A 24,811-nucleotide genomic window follows, 5' to 3' on the forward strand; every position below is an offset into this window, starting at 1 on the left:
ACATATTCATGACCAAACCCACTGGCTCCAGGTCATCTATAAGTCTATGCTAGGTAATGCCCCACCTTATCTCAGTTCACTGGTCACCATAGCAACACCCACCCATAGCATGCCCTCCAGCAGGTATGTTTCACTGGTCATCCCAAAAGCCAATACTTCATTTGGCTGCCTTTCCTCCCAGTTCTCTGCTGCCAATGACTGGAACGAATTGCAAAAATCACTGAAGCTGGAGTCTTATATCTCCTTCTCTAACTTTAAGCATCAGCTGTCAGAGCAGCTTACCGATCACTGTACCTGTACACAGCCAATCTGTAAATAGCACACCCAACTACCTCACCCCCATATTATTACTTACCCTCTTGCTCTTTTGCACCCCAGTATCTCTACTTGCACATCATCATCTGCACATCCATCACTCCAGTGTTAATGCTAAATTGTAATTATTTATTCACTATGGCCTATTTATTGCCTACCTCCCTACTCTTCTACATTTGCACACACTGTACATACATTTTTGTCGCACTGCTTTGCTTTATCTTGGTCAGGTCGCAGTTGTAAATGAGAACTTGTTCTCAACTGGCCTAACTGGTTGAATAAAGGTGAAAAAATAAAAAAAATATGGAATTATGCCTCTAAAACTGGCTGGCATTCCTCTAACAAACATACAGTGCAGATAAGGTTCAAATTCATTGTTTTACACAATAAAATAAAGGTAAAATAAAAATATTATCACAGCAGTGGCGAACCATGGTTGACTAACTCCCTTACCAAAATGGCTGACCTTTTAGACTATCATAAGGTTGATGGCGATTGGTGAGTCACGATTTCCCCAGCATGCACTGCAAATCAGTTATTTTTATGGGTTGGATTTTCTGAGAGGCGTTGCCGCACTAGAAGCGAGTAGACTTTTAACCTCCGCAGCCAAGCAATTGTTCATACAAACGCATTTGCAGCCGCCTACAGTGAACTTCTTGTCAATTTAATCGGAACCTTTCATTATGGCCAACTACATTCATGTACCCGACGAGGCGCCCGCTGTACCCAAAATAGATGTCACATTAGACGAGAACGATTACAGATCTGGTGCATTGAGACTGATCAAGGAACTGAGACCGTTCTGGAAACCATCCGAGGTCAAAATGAAGGTATTACATTTGTCACATTCGACGTATTAATTAATCATATTTTTCTACGATGACCGTAAGAGACTAGTCAGTCGTCATCTGTCGCATACTGCTTACCAGGCAGCTATTACATAATTCTGAAACTGGAGTGTTGCGCCTTTTTAAAAAGAAGCTGCGTCAACTTGCTAGCTAGCAACAGTGTAGCATTCAAGCCAGCCGATTGACGGATGAAAAGAGGCAGTGGAATTCATAGGCCTCTTGCTTGACGTAGTTTGCATGATCTAGTGAGATCAGTAAGTAACTCACTGTGCGTCCTGTATCACATCAATAGATTGCAACAAAGCATCTATCAAATTCAAGGCTATTATAGGCGTCATCAAGCACAAAACACAATTGGCCAGGTTTAGTAGTTGACAAATAGCTAGCTATGCATTTGATCTGGTGCCAATCTTCTTATGTCTTTGTAATATTAAGTGTCAGTTCAAGACAACTTCCAGGAATCTATGATCATGAGTAGTGGGACTGGTTGCCAAGTAACGTTAACTCAACTCCAACAAGGAGCTGAGCGCAGATCTCGAAAACCCTTCAGCCACATTACATTCGCCCACATTTGGCGCCCGTGTAAAACTACAATTCCGACGCTGTGTTTTAACGTTTAAAAACGTCAACCATCGCTTTCAAAACGGGTTTCGAAACATGGTGATATACCCATTGTCTTTGTCAGCGAGATATAAACGTTAAAATAAAAACGATTGCTACTTGCTGTAGCAGTTTTGCACAAGTCCATTCAATGCTTGCCTCCAAGTGACGAACTACACTTCTCCTGTTAGTTTACACACTGGTATTCGGTGCACGCTAGATGACTAATTAGCACAGGTGGCGACGTCTTCTGTCTTGTCTTCCGTAAACAAGCGCTGTAACATGGAGATATGACCGTGTGGGCACACTAACCCTATAAAGGTGTCGTAATTGATCTATATTCAGTACTTGCTTATATGAAATATACGTTCCTCATCTTTCCAAAACAGTACCGCAGTGAACTATGCGTGTCATTGTTTAGAGTAAGAGTTTGGTCTCTTGAATATGCACTATGCAGAAATCGCTCTGCCATTGCCTGGTTGTTGACAAAACAAGCACGTAGAGTCATGGAACCATCTGAACCGCTTTGAAATATATTGGTGTACAAAGGGAAAAAACGGAAGCATAGAAATAGCGCACACAGAACATATCTACCGCTTCTTAGACTTGCTTTCAATAAGACTGATAGATCTATAACGCACATTCTGTGTAGGTCGCCCAAAAAGTTGCATATTGCAGCAAAACTTCACCTATCAATATCTATGAATGAGGTAAGTTAGATTTTTTTTATTAACCTCTGACTCTTTTGATACTTTGATGCATCGATACTTCAAAAATGTACATTTTTAAACCCTGTAGCAACTGATAATGTAATAACTGCCAATAAAGTAATGGGCTCCTAATAATTGTATAACTTTTACATTTATAATGTAATAAATGCTGATCATTTAATAAATATGCTTAACACAAAGTAATAGTTTTGGCTCCATTATGCATTGATTATTACATTATAAAGTGGGCAAATGTTTTTATCAATAGTGTACAGACTTAAACCAATAATGTTATGACAACCTCAAACCACTCTCTTTCAGTTTTGTACACCAGCTTCAAACAGCTGAAAATACCAAATACATTTTGGTAATGGAAAATATATTTCACAGCGGTTTAGATGGTACAATGACTCGACACTATACGTGCTTGTTTTGTCACATTAAGTGAATTATTCGATTTTTAGCAACTAGGAAAGGGTGGAGCGATTAAAGGAAAATGTCAATTTTTCCACTTCATATTCATCATCTCCAACACCACCCCATCACCAATTATGAGTAGGCATTGTCTACTAATTGGTTGACCTCATTGGGAACACATCTTTCTATATAACTTTTTTTTTTTTACTACAAAATGTAGAAATGCACAATTTTCACATGGTGCATTCGGAAAGTATTCAGACCCCTTCCCCTTTTCCACATTGTTACGTTACAGCCGTATTCCAAAATGTATAAAATATTTTTTACCCACAATGACAAAGTGAAAACAGGTTTTTAGAAATTTGTGCTAATTTATAAAAAAAAAAGTTTTAAATACCTGATGTACATAAGTATTCAACCCTTTGTTATGAGACTCAAAATTGAGCTCCGGTACATCCTGTTTCCATTGATCTTTCTTGAGATGATTCTCCAACTTGATTGGAGTCCACCTGTGGGAAATTCAATTGATTGGACATGATTTGGAAAGGCACACGCCTGTCTATATAACATCCCCACAGTTGACAGTGCATGTCGGAGCAAAAAACAATCCATGTGGTTAAAGGAGAGCTCCGAGACAGAATTGTGTCGAGGGACAGCTCTGGGGGAGGTACCAAAACATTTCCACAGCATTGAAGGTCCCAAGAACACAGTGGCCTCCATCATTCTTAAATGGGAGAAGTTTGGAACCACCAAACCACCTCTTCCTAGAGCTGGCCGCTGGCCAAACTGAGCAATCGGGGGAGAAGGACCTAGGCCAGGGAGGTGACCAAGAACCCGATGGTCACTCTGACAGAGCTGCAGAGTTTCATCTCCACAGAGATGGTTCTTCCAAGGATGGTTGTCCTTCTGGGACCGGACAACCATCTCTGCAGCACTCCACCAATCAGGCCTTTATAGTGGCCAGACGGAAGCCACTCCTCAGTAAAAGGCACATGACAGCCCGCTAAAGGACTGACCATGAGAAACAAGATTATCTGGTCTGATGAAACCAAGATTGAACTCTTTGGCCTGAATGCCAAGTGTCTCGTCTGGAAGAAACCTGGCAGCATCCCTACAGCGAAATATGGTGGTGGCAGCATCATGCTGTGGGGATGTTTTTCAGCAGCAGGGACTGGGAGACTAGTCACAATAGCCCGATTGCTCTGTTCAGCTTTCCCTCGATTAACAAAGTGCAGAGATATTTGATGGAAACCTGTTCCAGAGTGCTCAGGACCTCAGTTTGGTGAGAAGGTTCACCTTCTAACAGCACAACGACCCTAAGCACATAGCCAAGACAACGCAGGAGTGGCTTCGGGACAAGTCTCTGAATGTCCATAATTATGTGGCCCAGACTTGAACCCTGTGAACCCCATCCAACCTGACAGAGCTTGACAGGATCTGCAGAGAAGAATGGGAGAAACTCCCCAAATACAGGTGTGTCAAGCTTGTAACGTCATACCCAAGAAGACTCGAGGATATCATCGCTACCAAAGGTGCTTCAACAAGGTACTGAGTAAAGGGTCTGAATACTTATGTAAATGGGAGATTTAAAAAAAAATTATAATACATTTGCAAAAAAGGTTGTAAACATGTTTTTGCTTTGTCATTATGGGGTATTGTGTGTAGATTGATGAGAGGAAAAAACTACTTAATCCAATCTGAGTTTCTCCTGGGCTCTGTGATTTAAAGTTGGACTTGTCTAAATGGTGAGCACACTTTTGAGAAAGGAAACATAGCCTAGTTGGTTAATTTGCATCAGGACATAGTTTTCCATTAACTGGTCTTATCCCCCACTAGTCATGTGGTTTGTTCTTGGCAAACTTTTACTAACCCACCACACAGGTTTACACCACCTAGCTTATGTAAACAAGTAGAACAAGTCTGTCATGCATGCTGATCGTTAAACGGGCGGTATCGTCAGACTAGTGACCATACAAGAGCCTCACGATTGGGGCAATTTCAGTTTCCACCTCCTAAATAAAAACATAACTGGGTGGTCGTCTTGATGAACACAGAATGGGGGTGTGGTTTCTCTATGTAAACACAGCTCTAGGGGGAGGGGGGGGGGGAGAGAGTGTTGTGGGCAGGGTAGACATACATACACACACACAATCACCCTGCCTCTTTTCATTCACAAAGCAAGGACTCAGCACATGCCAGCCATGGCTTCCTCCTGCAAAATAAAATTCCGGACATGCCACTAAGCTCATGGTCAATCCCTGATGGTGTATACGATCAGGGGTGGAATGCCTGACCCCCCCCCCCCCCTCGCCACACAGAAATGTTCCAGTGTTCATCGGGGATGAAAACAACCATTGGGTTTAAACCCACCCAGACAATTCCTCTCTTCCGTCAATGCATTCTGGGGTCCTTTTGTTTTTCCATCGGATCCGAAATCAATTGACAACCTATAAAAGGAACCATAGAATTCAGTCCCAGGATGAAAATGATACTGCAGTAGGGGGGCAGGATACTGTGTGTGAATGGTAGAGGTCCTCGCTTGCAGACATATTCGTATTTAGAAATGTCCTCGTCCGTAGTGTTAATCGAAATATGATAAAGCTGTAGCCTTACTGACAGGAAGTCTACTGTACCTGTAGTATAGGATACCTATAGTAAATCAGCTATATAATAGGGGTCTATAGCCATCCCTGTTATGAAATCCTGCATGACTTGACATAAGCCTATGAATAACTGAGTCAATTGTCCTAAATATATGTATTTTATACTGAAGCATTGGATGCGATGATGCCCGATTGCAATAATTTGTCTTCCAATCATCTTTTTCTCTCAGTTCTTCACAGATGGAATCACCAATAAGTTGCTGGGCTGCTACGTGGGCGGGGTCATGCAGGATGTGGTCCTGGTGCGTATCTATGGCAACAAGACAGAGCTGTTTGTGGACCGGGAGAACGAGGTGAAGAGTTTCCGGACGCTCCACGCACACCGCTGCGCCCCTCGTCTCTACTGTACCTTCAACAACGGCCTCTGCTATGAGTTCCTACAGGGCCAGGCGCTGGAACCCGAACACATCCGCAGTCTGCCCACATCCAGGTACAGCGACAGATAGCCCACCGCGCTGAGTACAACCCCCCCTTAGGTTTGGATAGAAAAGAGTAGAAACTCTGAGCTATCCTACCAGGCCCTAATCGTAGAAGAACTACTCCCACATAAAACAGGCAGTGGTCTACGTACCTTTTGAATTCATGTTCAGGTGAAACCACAGTACACCTGCACTTTACACGTTCCATAATCTTCGGCATTGTCATGTAAGGTGTGGTGCTTCTGTGAACCTAATATATGGGTGAGTCCGCATGGTAAGGTAATGTGACTTGTTCCCTTGAGGAACATCACTAACAGTGGAAACATGGGCCATAGATAGATAGCTACAGGTCAGGAGTGTGATTGACAGCTCATCCTGGCTCTGGTTACAGAACCATTCTTTAGCTAAAGCCCAACCGCTCCAGGGCTATGCATTCAGTTCACAAGTGTCCAATATCGGGTACACCGAAGTACATAGACAAATATAGCCTCACCCGTAGGTGTGAACTCACCTTAAGCTTAGTGAGTTGGCAGTCTTGGGTTTCTCCTATGACCCGACTTTCATTAAATGCTGGGATTCTTTACAAATATGGCCTCTAGTGTATAGGCTAGTACTGAAGTAAGAGTTTTACGGTCTTGGCCTCAAGAATTGGTCCCTCTTCTCAAAACCCCCTATCGCCGACTCACATGGCTTCCACCACCCTACAGGCTCATCGCGAGGCAGCTGGCTAAGTACCATGCCATCCATGCTCACAACGGATGGGTGCCCCAGTCAGACCTGTGGCTGACAATGGGCAAGTACTTCGCCCTGGTGCCCAAGTTCTTCCAAGACCCAGAGATGAACATGAGGTGAGTGGTGTAGATAAGGAAATGAACTGGGTCCCAATATCCAGACCTGCATGGTACGGGGGTATGAAGGCCTGTGTTGGCGTATTCATGCCATGCACACTGAATAGTATTCTAGTTGAGCTATTGGGACATAGTTGAGGTCTATATAGGAGGACTGCGTTATCTTTGTCGGGACACCTGAAATCTGGAGGTTTCTCATCAATACCTTTTTTAAGGGTATAAAACTGTTATTATTGATGCTTGAATATTTTGCCTCCAACTATTTCCTACTTTATGACTCATTAACATGGCCAGGAGTTTTTCTAAGTAAGGTCTGTTTACATAGTGATGAGGAAACTCCCTGGGGCTCTAGTTTGGAACTTTCCACCAGGAAGCTCTTGAATGGAACACTAGAGTTATGCGAGAGATGCTTGTCCTTTGACCTCTGGCATGCCTGAGCGATTGCACAGTGAGTGTCTTCCATTCCTCACATTGCTTCACCAGGTGTGTTTACCTGAAGAGTACGAGCCCCCCTGTCACTCAAACCACACCCACTATTCAGGAACAATATGTACCGTTGCCTAGTTAAATAAAAAATACTGTACAGTTTTAGTTTGGGATGTTGACCGTTTTAATAAAGTCATGTGGATTGGAGATTAATGAACTATTCTTGCCGTTTCAAGCCTTTTACAAGACTCCTCTATGCAGTCATAGTTTATTGATCTGAGATTACATGTTGATGAGTTTACTCTTGACTGATGTCAGTTTTCTAGCAGATTCCAACCCTCTTCTTTTATTATTTCGATATGGAACAGTATTGCGCAACACCTCTACTTCTTTCCCTGTGTACTTTGGTAATCTCTCTTTCTCTCTTCCCCCCCCCTGTCTCTCTGCCTCTTTCGCTCTCTTTCCTTTCTACCTCCACCCTCTCCCTCCATCCCCAGGTTAAACAGTGAGGTGCCTAGTCGAAGGCGACTGAGGGAAGAGATGGTGTGGATGAAGCAGAGTCTGTCTGTTCTGGGCTCTCCTGTAGTCCTCTGCCACAATGACCTGCTGTGTAAGAACATAATCTATAATCAGCAAGGAGGTGAGTTTCACCCTGCATGCCCAAACATACTGCACTGCACCTAGCCACTATTGCACTGTCCACCACTACCCAGTCACAGGTAGGCCTGATTTCATATACTGCACCAGAGTTTGGGGTCAATTCCATTTTTTAAATTCAGTCGATTCAGGAAGTCGACTGAAATTCCAATTCTGATTTTCCACATTGAAGACAAATGAGGAGAAATTGAATTTTAGTTTAGTTCTGGAGTTAAAAGATTTGAGGCACTGCACTCCTGCTCTGCACGGCATTCTCCCAGTCACAAGCCACAAACCACAGGAAGGACTGACCATAGTGTTCAGTAGGATAACATTTTGAGAGAACATTCTGAAACAGAGGAGGTATGAAGTATCCAAACTTGTTAAATTGGCTTATTTTGGTTTGTTTCAAAGTGTTTTCTCCTGTTTTGCTCAACTGAACAGGGGCCTGGCTTTAGTGCATCTTGTGTAGCCAACTACCATCACAGAGCCAACAGGCTTTGCCCATCATGGTCATGCTAGCTAAGGGTGGGAAGGGAGGGAGCTCCGTAGCCCATTTACATTTTTATCAATACATGTTTTTATTTGTGGTTCTTTGGGAATGCTGTTTTGTTTGTGTTGTGAATGCCTTCGGTACTAACGGCCGCCCGTGTACAAAGAGGATGCAAGTAGAAATGGTCTCAGACCAGACTGTACCCGCCAGATGGCCAATGGTTGCAGAGGGAGTGGCGGGGTGCTTTTACCGGAGGGTGGTGGAGGAGAGCATTCTTACCTGAGGCTAAGGTGGGGGAGAGGGATTCAGCTGGTTTTTACCTGAGAAAACATGGGAATGGGGGAGAGCGCTGTCTACCCCTTCGCTGATCTGTTCGGTGAGGGGGCGGGATGATCTCACAGCTCGTGTCCAGCTTTTCTCTCCTAAGAGTGACAGGAGGGAGCGGCTGGCCAGCCAGAGGGAGGGTTGACGGACCCAGTTCAGAACACACCACTGTTCTACGCCTCAGCTCAGAGCAGCAGTAGGGCCTATCTCACTCATTTCACTCAAACAGTGACTGACCGCTCTGTGTTAGCTAGCTCAGTGCACCATTTGCTCTTAGTACTTTCACTCCGTGACTGATGGCCCTTGCAGTGCTAGGTCTTTACCATACTGTTATCCAACCCAGTGCTAGCTATTTAACATACTGTTATCCAACCCAGTGCTAGCTGTTTACCATACTGTTATCCAACCCAGTGCTAGCTCTTTACCATACTGTTATCCAACCCAGTGCTAGCTCTTTACCATACTGTTATCCAACCCAGTGCTAGGTCTTTACCATACTGTTATCCAACCCAGTGCTAGGTCTTTACCATACTGTTATCCAACCCAGTGCTAGGTCTTTACCATACTGTTATCCAACCCAGTGCTAGGTCTTTACCATACTGTTATCCAACCCAGTGCTAGCTCTTTACCATACTGTTATCCAACCCAGTGCTAGCTCTTTACCATACTGTTATCCAACCCAGTGCTAGCTCTTTAACATACTGTTAACCAACCCAGTGCTAGCTCTTTACCATACTGTTAACCAACCCAGTGCTAGACCACAGCTGGCTTACTTGGTGACAGGGTAGCTCTTTTCTGTTTTATGAGAGGGAGGAGAGGGAAACCTCAAGCTTTGGCAATAACAAAAAATAATCGCTGATAACATAACTAACTACAGTTAAAGTGTAGGCAGAGCACACATAGCTTTTTCAACCACAGTCTCTCAGCGAGTATTTTAGTATGGTCTCTCTGTGAGAGAGAAGCCTCTTCCTTCCAACAATAACAAAGCAATTTACCCTCTGAAACTGACTAAATTGAAAGATTAGGGAAACTTTAAACTGATTTAAGATGTTTACAAGAGTCGTTTCAGTTCACCCAATAAGAGAGCAGGGTTGTTTGTCTCATTAATCTGAAAAACAGTGTCCTCCTTTTTTTTCTTCTTCCCCCCCAAGGCCTCATCCCTCTGTTTATCTTTCTGCTCTCAGTCAAGTCAGGTGATGAAGGGAGAGAAGTAGTCAAATTCTGCCCCAAGTCCCTGAGACTCAAACCCGTGCTGCTTAGTTTACAACAGGAAGCCACTCAATTATCTCATTTACATAGGAGCAGGGAGGTGTCGTGCCATTAGGTCCCATGTGGACCAATCAGAGTGTAACTTTGAAGGGGGCCTGTTCCGAAAAGGGGGAAGTGTGAGAGACCAAAGGAGAGGAGAGAAGTGGCAGTTTCTGCAGTTTGTGTGACCGTGGTTGTGTGTGTGAATGCGAGAGAGTGTGTCTGTGTCTGTGTGTGTGTGATGGATGTGAGTTTGCCCAAACCTTTTCGTCTGCTGTACAGGGCTACTAGCCACTGACTGGAGGTGTTCTGTTGTGTCCTGCTAGGACCGCCCGGCGTCCGGTAACCATCTCACGTGTCTTCACTCAGTCAACCTCAGAAACACACACCAAAACACTCATACACACACTGTATGTGGAACTGTACTGTGACAAACACATTTGTAATTTAGGGTGCTTCAACAAGCACTCTTGAATATGACCTGCATAGTAAATTAAATGATTAAATGATAAAGACCCAAAAGCATTTGACTGGGCATTTTTGTTGTCAGGGAGAGAGCTAAAACAGCTCTTTCAAGTTAGATTTTGGGGGTAAGGCTTTGCATGTTGACATCACCTCGGGCACTGTTTCTTCGCTAGAGGGCAGTGTTGTATCTCTTTACCTCCCAACACCACATTCCTTCTGCATGGTGCGTCTTTTTCCATCTTTCCACCACAATCACTTCCTCAACACATGACCTTTTACCAAACCAATTCCACTGCAAGTTCCACAACGGCATATGAACCAATCTAGCCCAATATAAACTTGCCGTGGAAAGTAATATAGATTTCTTAACTTTTTTTTAAATTACGCATTTCGACTCCTTTTCATATTCCTCTGTGTATTTATTTCCAACACTAACCGAACAACAACTAAACATGTAAAAATGATGCATTATTCCTCTGTGTAGAATGGCATCTGTGAGCTAATTTGTTTGCGAAGCCAATCAGGAGATTTCCTGGAAAAAGTTGATAACTGACTATGTCTTCTGAATTGGATAATCCAATCCATTTTTCAATCACATTACTGGTTCCTGTAGCCTACGTTGGAATTGTGATCTCCCCCACTCTTATATATAATGGCAGAAAAAATGGAAGTGAAACCGAGAAGGAGAACATAAAATCAATTATATTTTGAAAATATCAGTTCAACTTTTTCCAGAGCATGTTGAAATTCAAACTGGGTGGAAGCTGGTCCTACTTCTGAATGTTATTTTTTTGTTTTGTTAGCTAACTCCTCTGACTGTTATATAACATGACAACCACTGTCATGACCACGCCTGTCAGAGGAATCAGCTAAAGCACATTTACCTGTTTTGGACCAGGCGAACTGCATGTCTGCATCAATTAGGCCTATATGTCTGTCTGTCTGCCCACTTTCTATGTATCTGCATTTTTATCAACTTCCTTGTTTTTGTTATTTTCACTTCCCTTCAAAATGCAAACTCTTACTCCTCAACCCGAGGCCTACGGTATTTACAGTAGGCTGTCAGTGAGGCATCAGAACCACTTAGACTAGAGAGAGGGATGATAATGGGTTAATAATGCACAGCTTTATCATTTCTAATGTGACGGGTCTCTGTCCTGTACTAAACAAACCTTCCTCTCTGCTCCTTTCAGAAAATGTCAAGTTCATTGACTACGAATACGCTGGGTACAATTACCAAGCCTATGACATTGGGAACCACTTCAATGAATTTGCAGGTGAGTGTGTGTGTTTTGGGTCACGTTGCCAAGTGCGAATGCTCATTGGTCATTTTACTAAGTGCTGCTTGTACAGTATCTGTTGTGGTCCACTGTAGCTCAGTTGCTAAAGCATGGCACTTGCAATGCTAGGATAGTGGGTTCAATTCCAAGGGCCAGTCGTAAAATGTGCACTCGTGACTGCTTTGGATAAAACCATCTGCTAAATCACTATTATATTATTATGGTCATTGTTCTAAGCATTTGTGTGTTTGACCTTTTACTTAGCGTGCGTGTGTGTGTCCTGTGTAGGTCTGAATGAGGTGGACTACAGCCACTACCCAGAGCGGAGTTTGCAGCTGCAGTGGCTGCGCTCCTACTTGGAGGCCTATAAGGAACACAAAGGTCAAGGGTCAGAGGTCACTGAGACAGAGGTGGAGGTGCTCTACGTACAGGTCAACCGCTTCTCCCTGGTGAGTTCACTTCTCCTTTTTTTTTTTTGTGTAGTTGATTTGTGTTTTCCACCCAAGACTAAGTTGGCGAACCTTCGTACATTTGTCACATTTTTATTTGAGTTTTGTTTACAAGATGAAGTATTAGACTGATGTTTAGTGAGACTTTGTCACCGGGAAATCAGCCAGTAACATTCCTAGGTAAAGTTGAAAGGCTCTTTTTGAAGCTTTTCAACAAGGAAATCTTCAATGCCAGTCATCTCCGTCTGTTTGATGTTCTCAGTTCACTGCTCTGCCCTTCAACTTCCCTCTTTCTTCATCCCCTCCGCTCTTCTCCACTCACTTCTTTCAGAGAAACACAATGACACAACACAAATCAATTGCGCAAGGATGTGTGTGTTCGGGCCAATCGCTCAAGGTTAATTGGTTGGGCCTTTAATCAATGGTTAGGGCAGTGTAGTCTATTGTGTTGAACTGTCTCCTCTGGTACCTAAGCAGAGATTGTTGTTTCCCTGAACACATAGACACATCTAGAAGGTATGTCCCCTGGGAATTGAAAGGCAGAGGAGAACTTTGAAAGAAACACATAGTAGACCTGCAAATGAGAGACAAATGAAGCAGGATAAATGGCTTTGTAAATATTTCTAATTGACTGTTAGCTGTGCAACGGAAGTGCAGCACTGCTAATTTACCAGTGTACTTTACACAACAGCTTAGCTGAAGAATGTCCCAAAGCCTTTGAATAGCAATAGATCAAAGGAGGGACCATACTAGATTGACTTTTTTCTACAATGTCACATAGAGAGAAGTGACCTTGGAAACGTGTGGAAAACGAATGAGAAGAGTTAATTAAGCCTTGTTGTGGACAATAGAGTCCCTGGGGGTATTATCCATACGTTAGCTATACATGGGGGTAGGGCCGCAAATCCATAGGCTAAACAAACAGCAAAAGAAGCTTGCTGTTCCGGTTTGGAAGTAGGGAGACTCAATAGCATGCTCCTTAGAGATTTCCAGGACGATCCTAGAATTCTGATTTTGCACAGTCAGCAGTAGCACCCCCCTGGGCGACTATCCCAACTCCACCTGAGACTGAGGCCCTACCTCCTCCTTTGGTAACTACACGTGTGTTTACTGTAGATAGAAGTGGTAGCCTTGGTTTCCGCGGTAGACAACGCCTTTGTTGGTTGTTACTATGGGCTTTGTCATGTTTGCTGTGACAATGGTGTTAAAGATTTCCGTTCTAGTCAGGACTATGAACACTGACCCACATTCAATAACATGACTATCCCCCATTCTTTTCCCCCTCTCTCCAGGCATCTCATTTCTTCTGGGGCCTATGGGCTCTGATTCAGGCTGAGTTCTCCACCATTGATTTTGACTTCCTGGGGTAAGTGGCTTCAGAAATGTAGGTTTAGATCCAGAGTCGAAAGCTTGGCACTATAAGGTTCTTTCTGCCAAAATATGCTTTTGAGATAATTGGCTGTGTAGTTCCGAACCCTCATTGGTTTGAATGGTGTCAGCAATTTTTCTGTTGTATTAATTTCAACTTGCATTGGGGTATTTAGAGTACTATATAGGTAGAGAACATTGACCAGAACAAGGCTTTGTCCGAAATGCAGATGGAATGTTATAGTCCCAAGCTCTCAAAGACATGACATTACAGCCCTAGCAGATATAACATATTCATAGTTTCTGTAATAATGTTATGTTGAGTGCTTTGTTTCACTCTGAATGACCTTCTGATGTTATGCCCTTACGCAGCATCTTGTTTTCTTATGATATTTAAAAAAATATATATATTTCACCTTTTATTTAAATAGGCCATGGTGGCGAAGTAATTACAATATAGCAATTAAACACTGGAATGGTAGATGTGCCGAAGATTAATGTTCAAGTAGAGATACTGGGGTGCGAAGGAGCAAGATAAATAAATAAATAAATACAGTATAGGGATGAGGTAGGTAGCTAGATGGGCTGTTTACAGGTGGGCTATGTACAGGCTATGTATATTGTCACTGACTTGATATTGTGTTACTAAAGTTGACGTACATTGGCTCGCTCGTTTCAGATACGCAGTCCTTCGCTTCAGCCAGTATTTCAAGATGAAGCCAGAGGTTGGAGCGCTGAACTTTCCAGAATAAAAGTCCTCCTCCCTATCTGGTCCTCATGTCCACCGTAGAGTGCCCTCTAGGGGGTGTCGGGAAAGAAGACCCGGAGAGAGCCTAGTCCACACTTCCTGTGGATTTAATTCGGCACTCACTAGAGACTCATAGAACCCTATGGGAACTTGTAGAACTATATTAGAACTCCTAGAACCCTATGGGAGCTTATAGAACTATATGATAACTCATAGAACCCTTTGAGAACTCCTAGCTGTTAGAAACCATGACTCACCATCCATTGACACTCCACAGGGCCAATTCCATAGCATCACTGCTACAGACAGATCCCTACCTAGCTCGCTATAGAAGCCTAGAACCATGCACTTCTTCATAAAGACCTAAGTCTTTAAGACTCAGCCCTACAAAATGTCAAAATATGCAAAGGGGACAAAAGAGCACTATCATGGCCTTTTTGTTGTTGTTTAAGAACAACCAAATGAAAAACGATGTCACGTAAAATATGGTGAATTCAAGTGTGACATTCCAGTAGCATCTCTCACCCCAGTCTGTGCCCGTCCACAGGGGTAACTCACAACAGGGGAGACCTGGACCAACTCTGTAACTTGTCTCCTGTGTTGTGCTGCTGACTGACTGGGAATATTAGTGTGTGTGGGCTCACTCCGAGCCATTCCTATTGGATATATACATCTCTTGTCTGGGCTCGCTGGTCCACTGATTATTTAGTCACCGGTATAGCTGTTGGTTTAATGGTAGGTTATATAGTAAGTTACCAATATGTGTTGGTGCACTTGGTATAGTCACCAATATTATATATTTGTTGGTTAAATGGTTAGACTCACTTACGTACTGTCTCCTAGGTAACAAACAGGAGTGCATCCATCTTGTTTACATTCTGTTCCCCTGACTGAAACGACGTCCACTTCCCTACCGTGACTAGGCTGTAGTTTGATTCATGGGAAATGTGTCATGATGACGGCCAGGAATATTTCCTGACCATTTCCTGGTGAAACTCTGACCAGGAGAAACTCTGGGCCTTCTGGTCTGGAAACCCTCCAAGCCCAAGTCATGACTGTTATGTTCACTGTATTATAAGTCATTTAGATTCACTTTCTGTTTTATCATGTAACCCCATGGGGCAGTTGTATTTGGCCTAATCCTGGACTAAAAGGCACTTTCAATGGAGAGTTGATGTTCAATGGTGTCACCTTTGGAAGTGATTTTTAGTCCAGGAGTATAGGCTTAAGCTGGTATATTGTTGCCTGGCTACCCATCCACATCACTCCGGCCAACTGAAGTTTCTTCTCCACAATGAGTCTGGATTTGCCTCCCTCCCTGATGATTTCTAGAATGTGAACACATTCTGAGCGTTCCGATTGGTCCCAGAGTCGGGCCAGATCCGGGCCTACATGGATGACATTATCAACTTTGATACTCTGGTTAGATTCTGTTAGACCATCCAATCGCTGTTGAATTTGTTTTGTACAATGCCCCTCGTTTTGAAGTCACACAAACAACTTCTAGGATGGCAGTTTCAGACCGTGTATGTAGGGATCGATAGAGCAGCGGGATTAAATTCGGGGTGAGTCGTCTGACAAGGTTTATAGTGCAACTCTCTGTGAGACAACTGAGGTAAGACCTATGATTGGAGGACCAATGGCTTTGGTAGGGAGTGTCTTTGAAAGATGCATCTTTAACTGAAAGATTCTAACAGTATAGTAGTTCATGTCTTCATCTGTTTATAATGTATGCGCTGCTTGGCTCTAGAAGTTCTTTACGACAAAAAGTTCCATCTAATAGGTAAAAACCAACCTACACCAAAGTGCTGGTCTTTTTTGCTTGTACATAATTGCACATTGTATTTTTCCATTTAGAAATAATACTATTGATAATGTACAATATTGACTTTTTAAAGTGCAGTTTTATACCTATTTAAGTGATCATCTGTTTTCTGACTGGGAGGTCTTGGAGTATGTTAGGAGTGTGTTAAAACAGATTCAACGTTGGTCAGGTCTGTGCTGTCACTGCACAGACGCCGGGATGAAGAGACCTCTTGATAAGGCTGCTGAAATAGCACCCTATTCCCTACATAGTGCACTACTTTTTGACGTGGGGCGCTGGTCAACAGTGGTGCAGTGTATAGGGGGCTATTTCGAATGAAGACGGACTGTATTTTCCATTCATACTCGGCACTTCCATGCCAACGGTATCAGTCTGCAGACTTGCAGCCGTGGTCCTATGGGGTTGCTAGCACCTGTGAGAACCGCATTTCAAGGCACCTTTTCAGGGAGCGGCTGCGAGTCTATAGACCGATGCCGCCCTATACCCTACGCTCCTGACCTGTGCAGCCCTCTCTACATGTTAAGGGAACCCCGTCGACTATAGCGAAGGAACCACCAACTGGGAAGTCAGCCAGGCGTTACGGTATATGCCTGTCTTAACTCTGTGTTCTCTTTTTGTTTTGAGCATGCCTTTTTTATTTCGATGTGGCTTTGTTTTAATGATAATCAACATGTCTGTTTTCTGGGTTTATGACTGCAGTGTCTGAGATGGTAGGTGTATGTTCCCTCACCGGGAAATGGAGGACGGGTCAGAAATCGATTGTTGTTCAGATCCTAACTTGAGAGATGTTGTGCGTTTTAAGTTACTCAGCTTTTGTGAAAGTTCTCTACTGTCATCTGTGCATGGATTTATGAAAAGGTTTGTTTTACACTTGACTCAAGTTAGGGTTGCGTTTGTGTGTTGTCCTTATCTGCAGACCTTGCCATGTTTTTAACCACACAGGGTGCACAAATAGTGCGGAAATATACTGTCAAATTGTACAGCTGTAGCTTACACACGTGCGCTATAATGTTAAAACGGAATCATAAGAACACTTCGTAACGCAAGTCTGTTTCCCTGTAGAGTTTCATTCTGAAATGAACACAAGACCACTAAAAAAAAAAAAATTCTAAAAAAAACATACTTTCAGCTTACTCAATACTGGTCTACTTCTTTGAAGTTTGTATAAATGCTTTACTCATTTCTTCTCTGGCATTTGTAGCATATGTGTATATGTACATTTCAAAATCAAATGTAATATCTCTGCTTGAACTGTCAAATGTGAATGACTGTACATAGTTTTTTTTTCTAAACATTGCTCTTAACATCAAGTAGTCTTTTGTTTAACTGTGAAATAATCTTAACTTTTGAATACTGTACACAAGTGCTGTGAAAGGAGATTAAAGTCTATTAGCCGGTCCTGTTTCTTTTTTATATGCACCTCTGGTAATATTTAGTCTGTTCGATTACTCCAAGCTGGAAGTATTTGCCTGTTAATTACAGATCTACCACAAGGTTACCAGGAGATGGCGCCAAACATGAAATGAAAGGCCAAGCGCTATCGCATTTGTACAGGTAAATGCCAAAAATAAAAACACTCGTAAATGAGGGATATAAAGTGTGGCTCAGTTGGAAGAACATGGCTCTTGCAGCACTCGGATGGTGGGTTCCCACGGGGGATCAGTATGAAAAATGGATGCGCTCACTGCTGTAAGTTGCTCTGGATAAGTGTCTGCTAACTGGTAAGACAATGTTAAAATACAATGTATATACAGTGCCTTGCGAAAGTATTCGGCCCCCTTGAACTTTGCGACCTTTTGCCACATTTCAGGCTTCAAACAAAGATATAAAACTCATTTTTTTTGTGAAGAATCAACAACAAGTGGGACACAATCATGAAGTGGAACGACATTTATTGGATATTTCAAACTTTAACAAATCAAAAACTGAAAAATTGGGCGTGCAAAATTATTCAGCCCCCTTAAGTTAATACTTTGTAGCGCCACCTTTTGCTGCGATTACAGCTGTAAGTCGCTTGGGGTATGTCTCTATCAGTTTTGCACATCGAGAGACTGACATTTTTTCCCATTCCTCCTTGCAAAACAGCTCGAGCTCAGTGAGGTTGGATGGAGAGCATTTGTGAACAGCAGTTTTCAGTTCTTTCCACAGATTCTCAATTGAATTCAGGTCTGGACTTTGACTTGGCCATTCTAACACCTGGATATGTTTATTTTTGAACCATTCCATTGTAGATTTTGCTTTATGTTTTGGATCATTGTCTTGTTGGAAGACAAATCTCCGTCCCAGTCTCAGGTCTTTTGCAGACTCCATCAGGTCTTCTTCCAGAATGGTCCTGTATTTGGCTCCATCCATCTTCCCATCAATTTTAACCATCTTCCCTGTCCCTGCTGAAGAAAAGCAGGCCCAAACCATGATGCTGCCACCACCATGTTTGACAGTGGGGATGGTGTGTTCAGCTGTGTTGCTTTTACGCCAAACATAACGTTTTGCATTGTTGCCAAAAAGTTCCATTTTGGTTTCATCTGACCAGAGCACCTTCTTCCAGATGTTTGGTGTGTCTCCCAGGTGGCTTGTGGCAAACACTTTTTATGGATATCTTTAAGAAATGGCTTTCTTCTTGCCACTCTTCCATAAAGGCCAGATTTGTGCAATATACGACTGATTGTTGTCCTATGGACAGAGTCTCCCACCTCAGCTGTAGATCTCTGCAGTTCATCCAGAGTGATCATGGGCCTCTTGGCTGCATCTCTGATCAGTCTTCTCCTTGTATGAGCTGAAAGTTTAGAGGGACGGCCAGGTCTTGGTAGATTTGCAGTGGTCTGATACTCCTTCCATTTCAATATTATCGCTTGCACAGTGCTCCTTGGGATGTTTAAAGCTTGGGAAATCTTTTTGTATCCAAATCCGGCTTTAAACTTCTTCACAACAGTATCTCGGACCTGCCTGGTGTGTTCCTTGTTCTTCATGATGCTCTCTGCGCTTTTAACGGACCTCTGAGACTATCACAGTGCAGGTGCATTTATACGGAGACTTGATTACACACAGGTGGATTGTATTTATCATCATTAGTCATTTAGGTCGACATTGGATCATTCAGAGATCCTCACTGAACTTCTGGAGAGAGTTTGCTGCACTGAAAGTAAAGGGGCTGAATAATTTTGCACGCCCAATTTTTCAGTTTTTGATTTGTTAAGAAAGCTTGAAAAATCCAATAAATGTCGTTCCACTTCATGATTGTGTCCCACTTGTTGTTGATTCTTCACAAAAAAATACAGTTTTATATCTTTATGTTTGAAGCCTGAAATATGGCAAAAGGTTGCAAAGTTCAAGGGAGCCGAATACTTTCGCAAGGCACTGTAGAAAACAGGTGTGGTTCCTGAGGTAAATGAGCAATCAACATCCCATGTTTAAGAATGCCCAGTTATTATTTTGGCTACCGTGGCTTGAAGAAGAAATCTAATTGACTTTAAATGAGGGGTTGTGTGTGTGTCACCAGATCTCAGCCCAATTGAACATTTTAACACAGCGATTCTGGAGCGGCGCCTGGGCCATTTTCCACCATCAACAAACCTCAAAATTGAATTTTTCGTAGTCTTTTTGTAGAATCTCTGCCAAGGCGCGTTGACGCTGTTCTGGCAACTCGTGGTGGCCCAACGCCCTATTGCTTCTTCTCTTTTGGCAGTTGCCTGTATTTAGTTGCTCTGTACAAGTGGATGGTGCTCATTTGAATGAACAATCCATCATGTGAGTTTGTGTACATGGTCCCTCGGTCCTTGACGCAAAAGCAGTTGCTCCAGCTCTTGTCTAATTTACACATTCATTGTGGATTCAATATCTGCTAGTCAACGTGTTCTCATTTCACACAAAAGGTCAACGTACAAGAACCACTTCCAACTGGAACAATCTTGGAGAGTGTGCAATGCCAGAAGTCATCCCAGTGCAATTAAACAGACAAACACTCAGGCCTACAGTACAAGTGTGTAAATATGTCAAACATGTTATATATATATATATATATATATATATATATACACACATACACAAAGGTGATTTAGTATAATAACACAATGTAATGTACTGCAATACCAATAAAATGTGCTGATATAAAAGACACCAGTTTGATGAAAGTCTGTATTGAAGTACTGAAAGAGTACACCAAAGCTGAAGTGCACATGGGATAATCTAGTGACACTTCTGTATTTCATACTATTTGCAAGTAGCTCTCCATGTCTCTACGTTGTAAGTGTATATAAGACATCTCTAATAATGTCTTACAACTACACCTAGTATACTTTAAGTGGGGTCATTTTAGCACATAGAAGTACAATTTGTTGATTTTATAGTACTATAAGGAACTTCAGTTTATTTAGCACAAGTAAAGTTGGTCCAAAATAACAAAACAAAAAACATTTTCTCCTTATGGCAGCCCTCAAGTCACATCGTGGTCCCGGGGAACATCCATGAGACTCATCCTGAAAAGAATATGGTAAAACACCTCAATGTCAGGCTGTACAAGCAGATAAATGAAACGAGTGAAAAAAGCAGATATTGGTTTGGGACTGATAAGGTTCATTTACATGTCTCCTTCATATTGAAAAATGTGTTGTTCCCCAACCGTGGTCCCAGGAAACTAGTATAACCATCTCTGGAAAGCCAAGGGTGGGGTTGGTATTAGACTGTGGACATCCACTAGTGCAGCAATATAATCAAATTCATAGTATTTGTAGTGGTGATGTAGACAACCTATACGTATCAGTGGTGGTGAAGCATAACAACTAAATAAAAACTAAATAACTAAATAATAACTAAACAACTAAATAACTAAACAACTAAATAAAAACATCCCTTAACATATTACATTTTATTATTAACTGTAACAGTTAAAGACTGTACTTTATAAAAACAGGATTTCAAGCAATACATCATTATTCAAATAGATTTATGACCAGAAAAACATGGTTTGTCTGGGGATGAATGACAATGTATTATTGCTACAGCCTGATTGATTTAATACTGATTGTTGCTAATCAGTATTACATCACTCAGGCTGTGGCAATAATGCATGCTTTAAATATAGCCTCCAATTAGCACATTGAGTATACATTTGGGCTACATTTACAATAGGGATATACTTGACATTGGCCAGAACACAGTCATACATTACTTACTTTCTATACAAGCATTTGTAGGACTCTGTTGAACTGGTTGGGTAGGTGGAAAGAGGCCTAATGAATGCAGGTGAGCACCCTTTACTGGGAATGTCCCGCCTCTTTCCAGGTGGTCATTATTGGGTTTTTGATTACGTTTGATGAAGGTGTGTGGCGGCCAATAAGGGGCGTGCTCCCCTCCACGGAAGGGGGATGTTAGAGTTTTCTATAGTACCTGTAAGACATTATTTGAGCTGTACTCTCTAAATAGACAATAAGAGCAGCATAGAAGAACTGACTTGAAGTAGACTATTGCCGTGCATGGTTTTGATGGGACAATAGTAGATAGGTAATGTCTGTGGCTTCATAAGCATTATGCTTTATGAGCATTGTATGTGTCACGGTGAGGGCTGCTACATGCTACATGACTGAGCAGCAGCAGTAGCAGTGAATCAAAACAGACACACCAGTGGAGAACAATGCCTGGAGCCTTATAGGGGAGAAGAGAAGGGGGTCAGAGCGTTCATTCATCTTGATTATCTCTTCCAACCTAATTACAAGCCCAGGAAACAGTAATTAGCACAAGACTCACCTCATTAATCAACTAAAGCCTTCACACTATTTATATCTGATTAATGGCTGCTTAAATATTGTCCCAAATGGCACCCTGTTCCCAACCTAGTGCACTACTTTTGACCATAACCCATAGGTAGTGCACTACGAGGTGACCATAGTAGTGTTACACAGAGAATAGGGTGCCATTTGGGACACAGGCCATGAAGTGATATTTGTATTTCTGTTAATTGTACACAGCCTGCCTTGTTGCTCCGTGGTTCCAGTGCCTGTCATCAGGCACAGAAACCACATGTTTTCTATTGTTATGCTCATAGTAGTAGACGCTAACTGAGATCAGAGATGACTTAGATTAAAGGTTTGCTCCGTATAATTAGACCTTGAATTTGAGTTGAACACTTCACTTACAGCCATTTGCACTTTCCAGCTTCCTCAGTCTCGTGTACAACTCTTGACCCCAGGTCAAATCAAATCAAATTTGATTAGTCACATGCGCCGAACACAACAGGTGAAATGCTACCTTACAGTGAAATGCTTACTTATGAGCCCCTAACCAACAATGCAGTTTTTAAAAAAAATGGATAAGAATAAGAAAAAAAGAAAACAAGTAATTAAAGAGCAGCAGTAAAATAACAATAGCGAGACTATATACAGGGGGATACCGGTTCAAAGTCAATGTGTGGGGGTACCGGTAAGTTGAGGTAATATGTACATGTAGATAGAGTTATTAAAGTGACTATGCATAGATAATAACAACAGAGTAGCAGTGGTGTAAAGGGGGGGGGGGATGCAAATAGTCTGGGTAGCCATTTGTTTAGGTGTTCAGGAGTCCTATGGCTTGGGTGTAGAAGCTGTTTAGACGCCTCTTGGACCTAGACTTGGCACTCCTGTACCACTTACCGTGCGGTAGCAGGGAGAACAGTCTATGACTAGGGTGACTGGAGTCTTTGACAATCTGACACCGCCTGGTATAGAGGTCCTGGATGGCAGGAAGCTTGGATCAGTGATGTACTGGCCGTTCGCACTAATCACTGTAGTGCCTTGCGGTCGGAGGCCGAGCAGTTGCTTAAACAGGCTGTGATGCAACCAGTCCTCTCGGTGGTGCAGCTGTAGAACCTTTTGAGGATCTGAGGAACCATGCCAAATCTTTTCAGTCTCTTGAGGGGGAATATGTTTTGTCGTGCCCTCTTCACGACTGTCTTGGTGTGCTTGGACCATGTTAGTTTGTTGGTGATGTGGACACCAAGGAACTTGAAGCTCTCAACCTGCTCCACTGCAGCCCCATCAATGAGAATGGGAGTGTGCTTGGTCCTCTTTTTCCTGTAGTTCACAATCGTCTCCTTTGTCTTGATCACGTTGAGGGAGAGGTTGTTGTCCTGGCACCAGATGGTCTGGTCTCTGTACTCATCCCTATAGGCTGTCTCGTCGTTGTTGGTGATCAGGCCTACCACTGTTGTGTCATCTGCAAACTTAATGATGGTGTTGGAGTCGTGCCTGGCCATGCAGTCCCGAGTGAACATTGAGTACAGGAGGAAAGTAAGCACGCACCCCTGAGGGGCCCCTGTGTTGAGAATCAGCATGGCAGATGTGTTGTTACCTACCCTTACAACCTGGGAGCAGCCCGTCAGGAAGTCCAGGATCCAATTGCAGAGGGAGGGGTTTAGTCCCAGGGTCCTTAGCTTATTGATGAGCTTTGAGACCACTATGGTGTTGACCGCTGAGCTGTAGTCAATGAATAGCATTCTTACATAGGTGTTCCTACTGTCCAGGTGGGAAAGGGCAGTGTGGAGTGCAATAAAGATTGCATCATCTGTGGATCTTTTGGGGCGGTATGCAAATTGGAGAGGGTCTAGGGTTTCTGGGATAATGGTGTTGATGTGAGCCATGACCAGCCTTTTGAAGCACTTTATGGCTACAGATGTGAGTGCTACGGGTTGGTAGTCGTTTAGGCAGGTTACCTTAGTGTTCTTGGCCACAGGCACTATTGAGGTCTACTAAAAACGTTGGTATTACAGACTCGGGCAGAGAGAGGTTGAAAATGTCAGTGAAGACACTTGCCAGTTGGTCAGAGCATGCTCGCAGTACACGTCCTGGTAATCCGTCTGGCCCTGCGGCCTTATGAATGTTGACCTGTTAAAAGCTCTTGCTCACATCAGCTGCGGAGAGCGTGATCCCACAGTCTTCCAGAACAGCTGGTGCTCTCATGCATGTTTCAGTGTTATTTGTCTTGAAGCGAAAATATAAGTTGTTTAGCTCATCTGGTATGCTCGTGTCACTGGGCAGCTCTCGGCTGTGCTTCCCCTTGTAGTCTGTAATAGTTTGCCAGCCCTGCCGCGTCCGACAAGCGTCAGAGCCGGTGTGGTACGACTCGATCTTAGTCCTGTATTGACGCTTTGCCTGTTTGATGGTTCGTCGGAGGGCATAGCCGGATTTCTTATACGCTTCCAGGTTAGAGTCCCGCTCCTTGAAAGCGGCAGCTCTAGCCTTTAGCTCAGTGCAGATGTTACCTGTAATCCATGGCTTCTGGTTGTGGTATGTACGTACGGTCACTGTGGGGACGACGTCATCGATGCACTTATTGATGAAGCCATTGATTGATGTGGTGTACTCCTCAATGCCACCGGAGGAATCCCGGGAACATATTCCAGTCTGTGCTAGCAAAACAGTCCTGTAGCTTAGCATCTGCTTCATCTGACCACTTTTTTACTGATCTAGTCACTGGTACTTCCTGCTTTAATTTTTGCTTGTAAGCAGGAATCAGGAGGATAGAAATATGGTCAGATTTGCCAACTGGAGGGCGGGGGAGAGCTTTGTATGCGTCTCTGTGTGTGGAGTATAGGTGATTCAGAGTTTTTTTTCCCTCTGGTTGTACATTTAACATGCTGATAGAAATTTGGTAAAACGGATTTAAGTTTCCCTGCATTAAAGTCCCCGGCTACTAGGAGTGTCGCCTCTGGGTGAGCGTTTTCTTGTTTGCTTATGGCAGAATACAGCTCATTCAATGCTGTC

General features: G+C 43.0%; 1 protein-coding gene and 1 long non-coding RNA gene across 3 annotated transcripts; one reads left to right on the forward strand and one right to left on the reverse strand.

Moving 5' to 3' along the window:
- The first annotated feature begins 861 nt into the window (after positions 1–861).
- Positions 862–17,480, forward strand: LOC110500182 (ethanolamine kinase 1). The gene is made up of 8 exons (XM_021577385.2): positions 862–1,145; positions 5,724–5,983; positions 6,680–6,820; positions 7,744–7,886; positions 11,606–11,689; positions 11,981–12,141; positions 13,434–13,507; positions 14,189–17,480. The coding sequence occupies exons 1-8, from the start codon at positions 999–1,001 to the stop codon at positions 14,259–14,261; spliced, it is 1,083 nt and encodes a 360-aa protein (XP_021433060.1). The 5' UTR covers positions 862–998; the 3' UTR covers positions 14,262–17,480.
- Positions 17,481–20,201: 2,721 nt separating this feature from the next.
- On the reverse strand, positions 20,202–20,839 carry LOC118942781. Of its 2 annotated transcripts, XR_005038432.1 has the most exons (3): positions 20,826–20,839; positions 20,660–20,727; positions 20,202–20,554 (listed from the first exon to the last, which is right to left on the reverse strand). It is a non-coding gene; the product is annotated as an uncharacterized LOC118942781 (long non-coding RNA). The 2 variants fall into 2 exon arrangements; XR_005038431.1 differs by lacking the exon at positions 20,826–20,839 and having other exon boundaries at positions 20,660–20,819.
- Positions 20,840–24,811: the final 3,972 nt, after the last annotated feature.

Source organism: Oncorhynchus mykiss, chromosome 21 (assembly GCF_013265735.2).
Source record: "Oncorhynchus mykiss isolate Arlee chromosome 21, USDA_OmykA_1.1, whole genome shotgun sequence".
NCBI classification, from domain to species: Eukaryota; Metazoa; Chordata; class Actinopteri; order Salmoniformes; family Salmonidae; genus Oncorhynchus; species Oncorhynchus mykiss.

What these genes read in the sequence shown, in the direction of transcription:
- LOC110500182 (XM_021577385.2), top strand. Translation starts at nt 999, where the DNA reads ATGGCCAACTACATTCATGTACCCGACGAGGCGCCCGCTGTACCCAAA. An exon ending in CGCAGTCTGCCCACATCCAG is followed by an intron (nt 5,984 to 6,679) that starts GTACAGCGACAG and finishes ACCACCCTACAG; the next exon opens with GCTCATCGCGAGGCAGCTGG. An exon ending in AATCTATAATCAGCAAGGAG is followed by an intron (nt 7,887 to 11,605) that starts GTGAGTTTCACC and finishes TGCTCCTTTCAG; the next exon opens with AAAATGTCAAGTTCATTGAC.